The 16,522-nt window shown below is 45.8% G+C and overlaps 1 protein-coding gene across 1 annotated transcript; it reads right to left on the minus strand.

Annotated features, from left to right (window-relative positions):
* Positions 1–6,755: 6,755 nt before the first annotated feature.
* LOC142184149 (cytochrome P450 2H2-like) lies at positions 6,756–15,988 on the minus strand. Its single transcript, XM_075258880.1, has 9 exons — positions 15,791–15,988; positions 15,301–15,463; positions 13,762–13,911; positions 11,872–12,032; positions 10,717–10,893; positions 10,290–10,431; positions 8,218–8,405; positions 7,426–7,567; positions 6,756–6,984 (listed from the first exon to the last, which is right to left on the minus strand). The coding sequence occupies exons 1-9, from the start codon at positions 15,968–15,970 to the stop codon at positions 6,803–6,805; spliced, it is 1,485 nt and encodes a 494-aa protein (XP_075114981.1). The 5' UTR covers positions 15,971–15,988; the 3' UTR covers positions 6,756–6,802.
* Between the last annotated feature and the right edge of the window lie 534 nt (positions 15,989–16,522).

A 16,522-nucleotide genomic window follows, 5' to 3' on the forward strand; every position in this document is an offset into this window, starting at 1 on the left:
ATAATGCCCCCATAGTGGCTCCGCACAGTATAATGCCCCCATAGTGGCTCCGCACAGTATAATGTCCCTATAGTGGCTCCGCACAGTATAATGCCCCCATAGTGGCTCCGCACAGTATAATGCCCCCATAGTGGCTCCGCACAGTATAATGCCCCCATAGTGGCTCCGCACAGTATAATGCCCCCATAGTGGCTCCGCACAGTATAATGCCCCCATAGTGGCTCTGCACAGTATAATGTCTCCCTAGAAGGCTCTGCACAGTATAATGCCCCCATAGTGGCTCCGCACAGTATAATGTCTCCCTAGAAGGCTCTGCACAGTATAATGCCCCCATAGTGGCTCCGCACAGTATAATGTCTCCCTAGAAGGCTCTGCACAGTATAATGTCCCTATAGTGGCTCCGCACAGTATAATGTCCCTATAGTGGCTCCGCACAGTATAATGCCCCCATAGTGGCTCCGCACAGTATAATGTCCCTATAATGGCTCCGCACAGTATAATGTCCCCATAGTGGCTCTGCACAGTATAATGTCCCTATAGTGGTTCTGCACAGTATAATGTCCCTATAGTGGCTCTGCACAGTATAATGCCCCCATAGTGGCTCCGCACAGTATAATGCCCCCATAGTGGCTCCGCACAGTATAATGTCCCTATAATGGCTCCGCACAGTATAATGTCCCCATAGTGGCTCTGCACAGTATAATGTCCCTATAGTGGTTCTGCACAGTATAATGTCCCTATAGTGGCTCTGCACAGTATAATGCCCCCATAGTGGCTCCGCACAGTATAATGTCTCCTTAGACATCTCCACACAGTATAATGCCCTCATAGTGGCTCCGCACAGTATAATGCCCCCATAGTGGCTCCGCACAGTATAATGCCCCCATAGTTGCTCCGCACAGTATAATGTCTCCCTAGAAGGCTCTGCACAGTATAATGCCCCCATAGTGGCTCCGCACAGTATAATGCCCCCATAGTGGCTCCGCACAGTATAATGTCCCCATAGTGGCTCCGCACAGTATAATGTCCCCATAGTGGCTCCACACAGTATAATGTCTCCCTAGAAGGCTCTGCACAGTATAATGCCCCCATAGTGGCTCCGCACAGTATAATGTCCCTATAGTGGCTCCGCACAGTATAATGCCCCCATAGTGGCTCCGCACAGTATAATGCCCCCATAGTGGCTCCGCACAGTATAATGCCCCCATAGTGGCTCCGCACAGTATAATGCCCCCATAGTGGCTCCGCACAGTATAATGCCCCCATAGTGGCTCCGCACAGTATAATGCCCCCATAGTGGCTCCACACAGTATAATGCTCCCATAGTGGCTCCGCACAGTATAATGTCCCCATAGTGGCTCCGCACAGTATAATGCCCCCATAGTGGCTCCGCACAGTATAATGTCCCCATAGTGGCTCCGCACAGTATAATGCCCCCATAGTGGCTCCGCACAGTATAATGCCCCCATAGTGGCTCCGCACAGTATAATGTCTCCTTAGACATCTCCACACAGTATAATGCCCTCATAGTGGCTCCGCACAGTATAATGCCCCCATAGTGGCTCCGCACAGTATAATGCCCCCATAGTTGCTCCGCACAGTATAATGTCTCCCTAGAAGGCTCTGCACAGTATAATGCCCCCATAGTGGCTCCGCACAGTATAATGCCCCCATAGTGGCTCCGCACAGTATAATGTCCCCATAGTGGCTCCGCACAGTATAATGTCCCCATAGTGGCTCCACACAGTATAATGTCTCCCTAGAAGGCTCTGCACAGTATAATGCCCCCATAGTGGCTCCGCACAGTATAATGTCCCTATAGTGGCTCCGCACAGTATAATGCCCCCATAGTGGCTCCGCACAGTATAATGCCCCCATAGTGGCTCCGCACAGTATAATGCCCCCATAGTGGCTCCGCACAGTATAATGCCCCCATAGTGGCTCCGCACAGTATAATGCCCCCATAGTGGCTCCGCACAGTATAATGCCCCCATAGTGGCTCCACACAGTATAATGCTCCCATAGTGGCTCCGCACAGTATAATGTCCCCATAGTGGCTCCGCACAGTATAATGCCCCCATAGTGGCTCCGCACAGTATAATGTCCCCATAGTGGCTCCGCACAGTATAATGCCCCCATAGTGGCTCCGCACAGTATAATGCCCCCATAGTGGCTCCGCACAGTATAATGCCCCCATAGTGGCTCCACACAGTATAATGCTCCCATAGTGGCTCCGCACAGTATAATGTCCCCATAGTGGCTCCGCACAGTATAATGCCCCCATAGTGGCTCCGCACAGTATAATGCCCCCATAGTGGCTCCGCACAGTATAATGCCCCCATAGTGGCTCCGCACAGTATAATGCCCCCATAGTGGCTCCGCACAGTATAATGCCCCCATAGTGGCTCCGCACAGTATAATGCCCCCATAGTGGCTCCACACAGTATAATGTCTCCCTAGAAGGCTCTGCACAGTATAATGCCCCCATAGTGGCTCCACACAGTATAATGTCTCCCTAGAAGGCTCTGCACAGTATAATGCCCCCATAGTGGCTCCGCACAGTATAATGCCCCCATAGTGGCTCCGCACAGTATAATGCCCCCATAGTGGCTCCGCACAGTATAATGTCCCCATTGTGGCTCCGCACAGTATAATGTCCCCATTGTGGCTCCGCACAGTATAATGCCCCCATAGTGGCTCCGCACAGTATAATGTCCCTATAGTGGCTCCGCACAGTATAATGTCTCCCTAGAAGGCTCTGCACAGTATAATGTCTCCCTAGAAGGCTCTGCACAGTATAATGCCCCAATATAATGTCTCCTTAGACATCTCCACACAGTATGACAACCCCCTTAGTGGTTATAAAGTAGAATAATCTCCAGACAGTGTTGACCACAGAGTGAATGTTGGAGCAGGGATCTGACAGGTCTGTACTCCATCAATGGTCCCAGGTCTATCTGTGCCATGAGGACAGGTCTCCTATTAATATCATCTTACCACCAATTTGTTGTTACACATAATAAACATTGATATCACTTCTAGGCTCCCTTGTGGAGTCCATTGACCATTGTGGAAGGTGCAACAAAAATCTTAAAACACATATGGGGAAATATGTAAATTAAGAGCCATTAATGTTTTTACTTTTTTATTTTGATATTTTTTTCCTATTAAACCTAAATATGAAGGTCTTGGACACCGTACACCTCCTATAGGCGAGGTTTGGAGGCGTTGCTGTTGGGTTCAGGTGCAATGTCCAAGTCTTTTATATCCACGATGGGTTTTTACATAAACTTCTTCAGGATAGTAGTCAGGAATAGGAAGATCTCCATGCGAGCCAGACCTTCCCCCATACATACACAGCCTAAAATGAAGATGGAGTCACAATCTGTGTGCGTTGCAGAACGTTCTATTTGAGAGTAAGGGCTTGGACGTTGCGATATAGATTGCCCAGGTGACTAGCGCCTAGAGGACACCGGAGTTCATATATTACAACGTAAACACACAGAGCGCTATAGGATCTACTGCTTGGCACGGACTGGGTCCAAAGGTCTTGTCTGTAGATAGGAATCGCACAGCTACGACTATTAATAGTTATGGACTTTGGCCGTTGTCCTACATTATAGCTGGAGACACAACAGTTACAGTGGACTAGCCAATCTGCACTGGCCGGAGGTAACTCACTACAGTATATAGTGGCAGCAAAGTGATTGGGTCAAGATGCTGAAACTGAATCCTACAGCACAAAGTGACCTGCGGTGGAAAGAATGAAATCTGCAGGAGATCTGTAACGAGTCCTCTAGGTGCCCCACGGCAGGAGAACAAGTTGCTGAATTTCCCTAATAGACTCATCACTGCAGTTTGTGTCCGCAGCCTTAGAAGTGATGAATAGGTTTGGTTAAAGGTATTCTGGTCACAAGTTACCCCCTAACACCCCGCTACCCCCTGCTGATCTCTGAGGTTTCACTCCATTTGTTTCAGTTGGCACCCCCGGGGGTAGATAGGGGAGCTCTGTACTTCAGCTACAGTGTTGGCCAAAAGTATTGGCCCCCCTGCAATTCTGTCAGATAATCCTCGTGTTCTTCCAGATAATGATTGCAATCACAAATTCTTTGGTATTTTTCATTTAATTTGTCTTCAATGGAAAACCACAAAAATAATTGTCAAAAAGACAAATTGGATATAATTCCACAGCAAACATAAAAAAGGGGGTTGACAAAAGTATTGGAACTGTTTGAAAAATCATGTGATGCTTCTCTAATTTGTGTAATTAACAGCACCTGTTACTTACCTGAGGCACCTAACAGGTGGTGGCAATAACTAAATCACACTTGCAGCCAGTTGAAATGGATTAAAGTTGACTCCACCTCTGTCCTGTGTCCTTGTGTGACCACATTGAGCATGGAGAAAAGAAAGAAGACCAAAGAACTGTCTGAGGACTTGAGAAGCAAAATTGTGAGGAAGCCTGAGCAATCTCAAGGCTACAAGTCCATCTCCAAAGCCCTGAATGTTCCTGTGTCTACCGTGCGCAGTGTCAGTAAGAAGTGTAAAGCCCATGGCCCTGTGGCTAACCTCCCTAGATGTGGACGCAAAAGAAACATTGACGAGAGATTTCACCACAAGACTGTGCGGATGGCGGATAAAGAACCTCGACTAACATCCAAACAAGTCCAAGCTGCCCTGCAGTCCGAGGGTACAACAGTGTCACCCCGTACTATCCAGCGTCAGCATCTGAATGAGAAGGGACTGTATGGGAGGAGACCCAGGAAGACCCCACTTCTTACCCACAGACAGAAGCCAGGCTGGAGTTTGCCAAAACTTACCTGAGAAAGCCAAAACTGTTCTGGAAGAATGTTCTCTGGTCAGAGGAGACAAAAGTAGGAGAAGGCCTCAACATAGAGATTACAGGAGAAAAGAGAAGAAGACGCCCCCTACAGTCAGACATGGCGGAGGTCCCTGATGGTTTGGGGTTGCTTTGCTGCCTCTGGCACTGGACTGCTTGACCGTGTGCATGGCATTATGAAGTCTGAAGACGACCAACACATTGTGCAGCATCATGTAGGGCCCAGTGTGAGAAAGCGGGGTCTCCCTCAGAGGTCAGGGCTCTTCCAGCAGGACAAGGACCCAAAACACACTTCAGGTCAGCACTAGAAAATGGTGGTGAGAGAAAGCCCTGGAGACTTGTAAAGTGGCAGCAATGAGTCCAGCCCTGAATCCCATAGAACACCTGTGGGGGAGGGGGAGAGATCTCTTGGTGGCAGTTTGGAGAAGGCCCCCTTCACATCTCAGGGGGGACCGCGAGCAGTTTGCCAAAGAAGAAGGGTCTAAGATTCCAGCAGAGCCTTGTAAGAAACTCATTGCTGGTTAGCGGAAGCGGTTGTGCGCAGTTATTGTGTCTAAAGGTTGTGCTACCAAGTATTAGGCTGAGGGCGCCAATACTTCTGTCCGCACCAGTTTTGGAGTTTTGTGTAAAATGATCAATGATGTGACTTTTTTTTTCATTCTCTTTTGTGTTTTTTCATTGCAAGGAAAATAACTGAAGATATTACCAAAGAGTTTGTGCTTGTAATCATTATCTGGGGGACACCGAGGATTATCTGACAGGACTGCAGGGGGCGATACTTATACTGTATATACCCTGTGTCACTTATATACTATATAAGAGTCTGTGCTGTGTAATCATTATCTGGGGGACAGCGAGGATTATCTGACAGGACTGCAGGGGGCGATACTTATACTGTATATACCCTGTGTCACTTATATACTATATAAGAGTCTGTGCTGTGTAATCATTATCTGGGGACAGCGAGGATTATCTGACAGGACTGCAGGGGGCGATACTTATACTGTATATACCCTGTGTCACTTATATACTATATAAGAGTTTGTGCTGTGTAATCATTATCTGGGGACAGCGAGGATTATCTGACAGGACTGCAGGGGGCGATACTTATACTGTATATACCCTGTGTCACTTATATACTATATAAGAGTCTGTGCTGTGTAATCATTATCTGGGGACACTGAGGATTATCTGACAGGACTGCAGGGGGCGATACTTATACTGTACATACCCTGTGTCACTTATATACTATATACAGAGTCTGTGCTGTGTAATCATTATCTGGGGGACAGCGAGGATTATCTGACAGGACTGCAGGGGGCGATACTTATACTGTATATACCCTGTGTCACTTATATACTATATAAGAGTCTGTGCTGTGTAATCATTATCTGGGGACACCGAGGATTATCTGACAGGACTGCAGGGGGCGATACTTATACTGTATATACCCTGTGTCACTTATATACTATATAAGAGTTTGTGCTGTGTAATCATTATGTGGGGACAGCGAGGATTATCTGACAGGACTGCAGGGGGCGACACTTATACTGTATATACCCTGTGTCACTTATATACTATATAAGAGTCTGTGCTGTGTAATCATTATCTGGGGGGGACAGCGAGGATTATCTGACAGAATTGCAGGGGGGGGCCAATACTTTTGGCCAACACTGTATCTCTGGCGGTTCCTATTGATATGAATAAAGATGTGGCGTACATTTCTGACCAGCCGCTCCAATCAGACTGGGTTACAAAATACCCCATGGGTGTGTCTTTAGCCTAAAGTCGAGGCCCCACATGGAGTAAATCCCATCGACACTCAGTAAGGGAGACCAAGGACAATGAGTTTGGTTCAGTAAAAATTTATACCAAAACAATAGGAAAATGAAATGTGATAACATATAAGGTCCATATGAATTAAACATTAAGGATTATGAGATTTCCCTCCCAAGATAAGTCTCAGCGAGGCACAAAGTACATCTCATAGGGTCGGGGTCGGGAGCCATTGGTTTTGGGTTCAGGTCTGATGTCCAACTCTTCTCTATTCACTGTGGGCTTCAAAGTAAACCTCTGTAGTATAGTTGTTAAAAAGAGGAAGAGCTCCGTGCGAGCCAGCCCTTCCCCCATACACGCCCGCTTTCCTAAGGAGACAGAATGATCAGAATCAGTATCAGGACCATGGGCCGTCTCCAGCTCCTTCACCGATGTCTAAGAGTCCTGGCTGGTCTGAGGATCTTTGCTGTTCCCGCTTACTTTTTATCAGCGCTACTGCAAGTGCTGTGCAGTTAAAGCGCACGGACCCCATAGACTATAATAACTGCACCGCGCTCCTCCTATACACTCTCCTCCTGCTACTCCTGGACTTGGTGACTCTCCTTTAGTGAATAGTGGTTTCCCCTGAAACGAACATTTCTCCCCATAGACTATAATGGGATTCGATATTCCATCGAGTAGTCTAATATTGAGGCTCAACTCGAAATGAATCTCGAATATTTCCCTGTTCGCTCATCTCTAGTCATGATGCTACAATTAGACTGTTCACATTAATATTCTAAGGCTTCTGCTTCTGTTGATATAATTACCTGCAGAAAATGGCAGAAAGGCCTCGTGTTTCTTAAAGGCATCATTTTCATCCAAAAAATGTCCAGGATCAAACCTCTGTGGGTTCTTGAACTGCGTGGGGTCTTTTAGGACAGAGGTCAAGACTGGAAACACCATGGTGCCCTAAAAGTAAAATATATAGATTGATATTTTACAAGAAAAACTGGTTTTAGTTAATGAGTTTTTATTTAAAAAAAAAAAAAAAGCGTCTTTTTTTTTTTTTTTCCAGAAACAGCGCCACTCTTGTCCATAGGCAGAAACTGGTATTGCAGTCCAGTAGAAACGAGCACTAAGGCTGAGTTCACACGGTGTAAACTGGCGCGCAATCTGGCACGTATACGTGTGTCAAAAAAGATCCCATTGATTTCAATGGGGGATACGATTGTAAAACGCGCGTAATTTTGCACCTGTAATTTTGCGCAAATGTACCCAAAGATGGAAATTTCATTTGGTAAACTGGGTTGTTTGTCGGAGTGTTTGAGGGCAGAACAATCACCTTGAAGAAATCAAATCATCCTGAGTCATAAGACCTATATAGAGCTAATGAAGGAAACTGCAAAGATGAACAATGAAGAATGTACGAAAGTAGAACACGAGTCAATGAAGAGAATGGTTGGTTCAGATCTTAGAAAAGTGAAGGACTATTTACCTATGTAAGATGTAATACCAGACACCGCCCACAGACAAGATGGCGCTGTTTCCCGAGAAAAAAACAAACTTCAGAAGAAACAAACAAGAAGAACTGAGTCAGGGTGTGAAGACGATCGGCTCACCTTTGGGATGTTGTAGCCCCTGAAAGTTGTGTCCTTGCTGGTGGCGTGAGCGAGTCCTGCGGAGACAATATCTGCAAATCTCTGGATCTCGTGGATCACGGCCTCTGTATAAGGCATCTTACTCTTATCTGCTATCTCTGGACTCCGATCTCTCCCTATTACATTGTCAATCTCTTTGTGTACCCGGTCTGAAATACAAGAGAAGATATGTAATGGAGAATGGCACTGTATATGGATTGGCTGCAGACAGGGCTGGTCATGGCTGATACCCTGCGGGGCCCTGAGGATACAATACAGTGGCCGAAATACTATACAGTCATACAATGCCCAAAATGCACAAACTATAAGAGTGGTTCTTTCCAAGTAACCAAGGATAACGTCTTCTCCTGTACCGAAACGTTAGGTGTTATATGTCACGACGTAACTCACAAAACCTTCCTCTATAGCGACCCATACAGACTATGCCAGAAAGTTTCTCCTCTGAGTATGGCTCACCCTACCAACCCATGGCCAGATCTGTCAGACGGCCCACTTGAAGAATACATGGAAGTCACCAGATACCTACATAAGAATGTTGTCACCAGCCTTTACTGAGAAGATATTCAGCAACTCACAGGTTAACATCAGTTGCTCCACAGTATCAAACAACAAGGGTCAACTCCTAACAGGAACGGGCCATATCTCATGGTCTTGTGGCACTCGCAGTGATCTACTTCTCTCAGGGTTTCCGTCCAATGTCCAAAACTCAATGACCAATTCTCAGGCTCAGTTCAGGGATCGTATGGAATGGACAGAAAACTGGACTGGTAGGATTGGAAATGTGGACAGAGGCCCAAAGGAACAGGAAAACCTCCCTATAATCATAAGAACATTTCCCACCTGACATGACTACAAGGCATAAACTCATAATGCGCAGAGTAAGTGGGCGGAGCAAAGTAGTCACCACCGCGGGCCATGGGTGCGATCAGATCTCATCCATTTGGAGAGACCTCCGGCCATCGTGCAGCATGATAAGACACACAGACTACAAGTAGGGTTGAGCGATCGTGTTCGGAAAAGATCGGATTCCGATCGGCGATCGAGAAAATTTCACGATCGCGATCGGAATTCCGAACATGATCTTTCTAGGTGGCATTGAGATCGGTACTATTTCCCACAATGCTTTACTTAGCCTTCACACTGCGTATACGCTCCGATCATTCTGAGTGGAGTGTATACTCAGTGTGAAGGCTCCGCTGCGGTTCCATAGGAATGAATGGAAGCAGCCGGCACACAGCCTTAACCCCCTGCGCGCCGGCTGCCTCCATTCATTCTAATGGGAGACTAAACTAACATCTCTGGTAGCTATTTACCTGCAGAGATGGCTGCTCCGGTGCGCGGTGTTCTCCTTCTTCGTCGCCTCTCTCCCGCTCCATGCTGCTCTTCTCGCCTCGCTGCCCCCCGCCTCCCAGGTTAGTGTTTAAAGAGCTAGGAAGGCGGGGCTTGTGGCTTAGGAGAGTGTGGGCGGGTACAGGGCGGGGAGACGTGACGTGTCCTCTCCCAGTTACCGCCCACACTCTACTAATCTAGGAGGCAGGGGGCAGCGAGGCGAGAAGAGCAGCGTGGAGCTGCAGCGAGGCGAAGAAGAACCCCGGGCACTGGAGCAGCCATCTCTGCAGGTAAGTGGACACCACAGGGGACTAAGTAGCCAGAGGATTAAAAAAAAATCCTCTGGCTACTTAGTGATTCACTACACAGCGTGGATTCTAATGATTAAAGTGTTCAATTGTTAGATTCCACACTGTATTCTGAATAGTATTGGTTTTAAAATGCCATTGACTTGCATTGGGATCGAGATCGGGTTCGAATAAAAAATAATCGGAAATCGGATTTTAAGATCGATCCTGAAAAGTCAAGATCGGCTCAACCTTAGCTATAAGTAAATATGGTAAAGAGTTACACTGGTCGATCTGGGAAGGACTTAACCTACTTTCCAACCTATGGTTACTTTCTGGAAGGTTCCTACCTCCTCACCCCTCCAAGGCCAGCCCTGGTCGCTCATGAAGTAATTTGCATATTAATCTTTGTATTACCTTGTACTTCTGGATATTTCATTAATATAAGAAAGCCATATCTGAGCGTCAAACTGGTGGTCTCCGTTCCAGCAAAGAATAAGTCAGTAATTGCCCCTTGTAGATTCTCCTCGTGAAATTCTGTGTTTGGATTATTTTTCTCCTAAAAATATATGTTATAATTAAACATGAAAAATTCCTAAACTTATTGGTAGCCCCATGCAAAGATGTAAGGTAATGCTATCGGGCACTAATGCAAAATTTGCACTAAGCCCCACCCGGCCTGTGGCATCAATATCCTCCTATGTGACCAGAAAGACCTTTGGGCCCAGTAGGACTCGAGCTCTAGTTACATTATTGGAGTCATGTACAACACTGAAGTCACCAATACTGGAGACAACCCAATAAAATGTTTAGAAACTGGTCTAAGTATCGTCCAGCAACGCACCTCGCTCATCCTCATAAGGAAGCAATCTATTAAGTCCCGGGGACAATTCTCATCCAAGGTGTCTTGGTGGGCTCTCGTCTCCTCCTTCACAAATTCTTTCAGCTTTTCGAAACTGTGGAAGATGATTTGGTGAGGGCCTGGAACGCGAGCCATCAAGGTTGGAAAAAAATTAAGGAGCTAAATGAAAAAAAATTTAAAATTATTTTTTTAAAAAAAAAAACTTTAGAAAATAAAACTTTAGTAATTTTTCTGTAAGAACTTTACAGTGGATGTCATTGGCCCATACTTTAGATTACATTTAACTAAACGAAGAACGTTTTTTGGGGACCATGACGGCATCTCCATGTTATAGTCTTCTGACCTGCTCCTATATAAAAGCTTACACTGCGAGAACTGTATCCCACCCAACTGAGAAAGTGATAAGGACTACGAGACCTTTAGTATTGGCCAAGTCCTCGTTGGGTCCATGCCTACTATAAGGTGGTGGGAACTGAAGTGTAAGCAAATGAGGGGTTAAATATTGGCCCAAGGGTTAAACAAAGGGGAAAATAAACATCAGACATGTCTGCCCCGGGTGGTAGAACCTGACACCACAATGAAAGCCCCTCTCGTCTATGTATGGTGGGCCACCGGTGGTAGACATAGTGTCTCATATAAGTCTAGACGTTAGATAATGGATGAGTACAGAATATACGGCTGCTACCATTAGGCCAACCAACAGAAAAATAATTTATTTGAGAAACAAAAATATTTTGGACACAGATTTTTTAGTAGGGTTGAGCGATCAAGATCAGAAAAAATTGGATCCCAATCGGATATCGAGCAAATTTCACGACTGCAATCAGGATCGGCTGGAAAATGATCGGAAATCGTAATTTGAACTCTCAAGATCGGCTCAACCCTAAAAGTGACTTTTCCCATAGAGAAGCATTGACTAGGGTTGAGCGATCAGGATTGGAAAAGATCGGACTCCGATCAGCGATTGAGCAAATTTCACGATCGGGATCGGCTGGAAAATGATCAGAATTCAGATTTTAAAATCGATCCTGAAATCTCAAGATCGGCCCAACCCCATTCTTTAGTAGTCACAAAACATTAGCCCTGGATTCTTGATTCTGTATTACAATGTACACAACACTTCTTCGTATCACTCACCTGACCCCAGAAAGTGTTAAACACCTTTACAAAATCTCGGAAATGTGACAGTAGAGACGTAAGTTTTTTGTCATCATAGTGAAATCTGTCACCAAACACAACGGAGCAGATGACGTTGGAGACAGCGAGGCGCAAGGGATTTGCTGGGTCGATTGGAGAGTCTGTAACAAAGATATACAAGTCAATTTTATCATCTTACTATCAAGAGGCAACTGAAATATTCCTGGGGCAATTTCCCATCATATAACCCGTGTTATTATGACTCCTTGGTTTGGATTCCTTGTTATGGACATCAGTTTTTGGTTTGTTGACTCTTATGGGGAGAACTCGATGCCTTTTGTTATTACACAATATCATTCTTATTTATTACGATATCACTTTATTTCTTATTATTATAACTAGAGATAAGCGAACAGTGAAATATTCGAGGTTCGATATTCGTTTTGAGTAGCCCCTCAATATTAGACTACTCGATCGAATCTCGAATCCCATTATAGTCTATGGAGAAAATGCTCGTTTCAGAGGAAACCACTATTCCACTAAAGGAGAGTCACCAAGTCGAGGAGTAGCAGGAGGAGAGTGTTTAGGAGGAGCGCTGTGCAGTTATTATAGTCTATGGGGTCCGTGCACTTTAACTGTACAGCGCTTGCAGTTGCACTGATAAAACCAGCGGAACCAGCGTTGATTTGCTGCAAGCTCATCCTTGCTAGTCAGGACAGCTGGCAGCTGCTGTTATGAGGGAGCTTACTTTTTCTCATAGGAATGAATTGACCAGCGTTGATTGGCCAGTGTACAGCATTCGGCCAATCAACGCTGATTCTGCCAGAGGCTCGTCTGTGAGGAGGCGGAGTCTAAGATCGAACCACAGCAGTCTCCATTGTGGTCCAATTTTAGACTCCGCCTCCTCACAGACGAGCCTCTGGCAGGACCAGCGTTGTCCGGCTCCACTTATGTCCATGAGCCTTTCCTTTCTAATCCAGTAAAACCTCCAAGTCATAATAATGTCCTATAAGACTTGGAGCAATTATACAGCGCCACCCCTATCCATGAGTTTGTGAGTGGTATTGCAACTTGAGTCCCTTTACAGCAGTTACAGAAAAGTAAGCCGCAATACCAGTCTCAGCCTGTGGACAGATGTGGCAGCGTTTATTCCCCTTAAAGGTTATACAATAAAATTGCCCAAACTGGTAACACATAAAATAGCCATGAATTTTACAAATCATCGGACAACAAAAGATCAAATTCCAATTTTAATTTGCAAGACATATAAGCCATAGATGACCATTTGCTAGCGCTGAGTGTCCTGGGCATACAGATCAGGTTTCCAGGATTGTACTCAGGTACTGCGATATCTAACACTGTAACCCTGGATCTGCCCCTCAGGTCATCCAACAGGTTTTACAACACAGATCATGTTATCTAGGACGTGTGTTCCTGTAATAAATCGCATGTACTTGTTTACTATACATATCTCTGTTGAGTTGATCTCCAACCTGTGACTGTTGCAAAACTACAACTCCCAGCATGGTCTGGCCCTAAACTTAACCCTAACCCAGGGGTCAGCAACCTTCAGCGCTCCAGCTGCCGTGAAAGCACAACTCCCAGCATGCTCCATTCACTTTCATGGCAATTCCAAGTCCAGCAGAGCTAGTGTGCATGTTGGGAGTTGTAGTTTTACAACCATTGGAGTGCCGAGGTTACCTAACCCTGCCCTAACCCGACATTCTACTCCATAAATGCTTGGTAGCAGCAGGTCCTAACTTGCAGCCCTTTATATTCTCTCCAAGACCTTTATCTTGACCTACAATTTCCCTGCTTTTGCTCTCCTCACCAACTCTCCTGCTCTCTCCTTTCTTCCTTTCTACAAGATTTCAATCACTCGATCCCTACCTTTAGTTTCCATAAATCTCTCAGTAAGACACCGGGCCTCTTCTTGGATCCTTTCTTCAATGCTCCTTTTTCCCAATCCAAAATCTCTCAAGGTCATGAGAGAAAATCGACGAATCGTCTTCCATCTTTCTCCATTGCTCATGAGGATTCCTAAAGTTTAATTTTAGATATTAACATTGTTTTTGTATAAAACAAAACCAAATCTGTAAAAGTGTCCTCAGCTGCCGTGTGTCATGTGTTATATTGGTGTTATGAGGCAGAGAGATACTTGGACCCCCCTCAGGCACCCGGTCCTTTGCTCACTGGTACCTCTGCACTCCTTTAGCTACCCTCGATGAATAGTCATGTAAACTGGGGACATGGTAAATATTATATTACTCTTATTTCTTGAAAGAATTTTGAAGCCCCAAAGGGATGGGTCCTTAGTATGTGATCTGTGGAGGTCCAAAGCCTGGACCCTGTTATCTGTGGAGGTGCAAAGTCTGGATCCTGTTATTTGTGGAGGTCTGACACCTGGATCCTGTTATTTGTGGAGGTCTGACACCTGGACCCTGTTATCTGTGGAGGTCCGACGCCTGGACCCTGATATCTGTGGAGGTCTGACACCTGGACCCTGTTATCTGTGGAGGTCCGACGCCTGGACCCTGATATCTGTGGAGATCCGATGCCTCGACCCTGTTATCTGTGGAGGTCCGACGCCTGGACCCTGTTATCTGTGGAGGTCTGACACCTGGACCCTGTTATCTGTGGAGGTCTGACACCTGGACCCTGTTATCTGTGGAGGTCCGATGCCTGGACCCGTCATCTGTGGAGATCCGACGCTTGGACCCTGTTATCTGTGGAGATCCGACACCTGGACCCTGTTATCTGTGGAGATCTGACAACTGGACCCTGTTATTGGGGAAGGACCAACATCTGGACCCTGTTATCTGTGGAGGTCTGATGCCTGGACCCTGTTCTCTGTGGAGGTCTGACGCCAGGACCCTGTTATTTGTGGAGGTCCAACACCTGTACCCTGGACACATCATCTGTTCTGACAGTCTGCAAGTGCTGAAAATTGTTGCAGTGGAAGAGGAAAATGGAAGCTGCTCTGCACCTATTCAAGTGCATAGTATGGACACGGAACTGCAGAGTTGCTCCTATTATTTGTATAAGAGCAGCCTCCATGTGCTCCCTGTCCCTGAAGCAGCTGCTGGGTGCCCGGAGGTTTCTGGACCAGTTGATCTGTGTGGGTCCATATGTCAGGCTCCACCCATCACTTACTGACAAACTATTCTATGGAATTTTTTTAATGAAAAACAGACACAATTTGGAATATTCGGGGTGAGCTTGGCTTGGTACGAGTTAGTTTGTCCATCTCTAGTCATCAGCATGAACAATCCATTTGGGACAGGACATCCCCCTTTAAACAGTTCCATATAAACATGTCCATCCCGACTGTGCGTGTACAAAGTATAGACCTATCAAAGTCTAACTAGAATATGATATTGGCCTAAAAGGATCTCTATGAGACATATGTGTGTACACGGCTTTACTTACCATAATCCTTAAAAAACAGATCTGTTAATTTGACTTTGGCTCTATCACTGAAGGCCTCGCTACGGTCCACCAGCGCCTCCTTCACAGCCTCGTAGCCAGTTAGGACGACGGCACGTTGGTTGGCCAGGTAGATGGTGTAGACGGGTCCGTATTTCTCACTCAGCTACAATAAAATATTACAATGGTTACATGGTACGGGATGTTATTTCGTGAGTATTTAGGGTTGTAGAATAGGAGTGTCTGGAATATTGTGTAACAAGTAAGACTAAGAGTAGGAGGAGTAATGGATGGACTAGCCCATTGATTTAACTATTTGGCTGCCAGAGATGCTTTCCCTGAGCCCTGATCTAGCCGATATCTGGTGCACTCACACTCTGAGTATCTTCTCATAGAGAACTGTAACTATTTCACTGCCGGGCTGTCACCGATTTCCAGCTTTCTATTCCTCCTGTGACTTAGTGACTGTCCAGATATATTACCTCTCACATACCTTAACTAAAGATTGTGGTAGTTCCGAAGTGCCGATCTGCAGAACGTTCCCCAGCACCGGTAGGGGGGTCGGTCCCGGGGGCAGGTTCTTCTGTGTTACCCTGTTCCACCATTTGATGAGATAAATGAAGAGAGTGACTGCAGTGGTTAATAGGAGGGTGACGGTGATATTCACCGCCATGTCATACAAACCTACACAACCTCTCTGCACGATCTCCTTCTATATAGATTTCTGTCCACACGCCATGTGATCTCTAAGGAGGGCTGGGCAGGTTTAAAGTGCAGAGTCACAGCTGTAACCCATCGGGGACTGTAAATGCTATGTCATGAGTCTATAGAGCGAAGGAGCCGAGCGAGCATTGTGCAATAATGTAAAGAAAGACGGGAAGAAGATTCAAGGCCAAGACATGAGAGTGACAAGTATAGAACAAGGCAAAGGGGACAGAAAAGGACTGTATCAGGTCCTGCAATCCAGAATTCCAGTGCAAAAAAATAATTGCAAAATAAGGATTTGTGAGAGATTTATTTGTAAATCTTTGTGACATTTTGCAGTTTGCATCACTTACTCCCATTATGTCAAAGACTCCGGCAAAATGGAGTAATTGAGTACTGCACAGTATAGATACATAGGTATAAATACACGCATTAGCGGCTATTTTTAATGACTTCTCGTTGTTATTTCTTGTATTAGGTGTCACATTGCAGTAGTTTAGGTTAACACTACGACATCTGT

Source organism: Leptodactylus fuscus, chromosome 11 (genome assembly GCF_031893055.1).
Source record: "Leptodactylus fuscus isolate aLepFus1 chromosome 11, aLepFus1.hap2, whole genome shotgun sequence".
Classification (NCBI taxonomy): Eukaryota; Metazoa; Chordata; class Amphibia; order Anura; family Leptodactylidae; genus Leptodactylus; species Leptodactylus fuscus.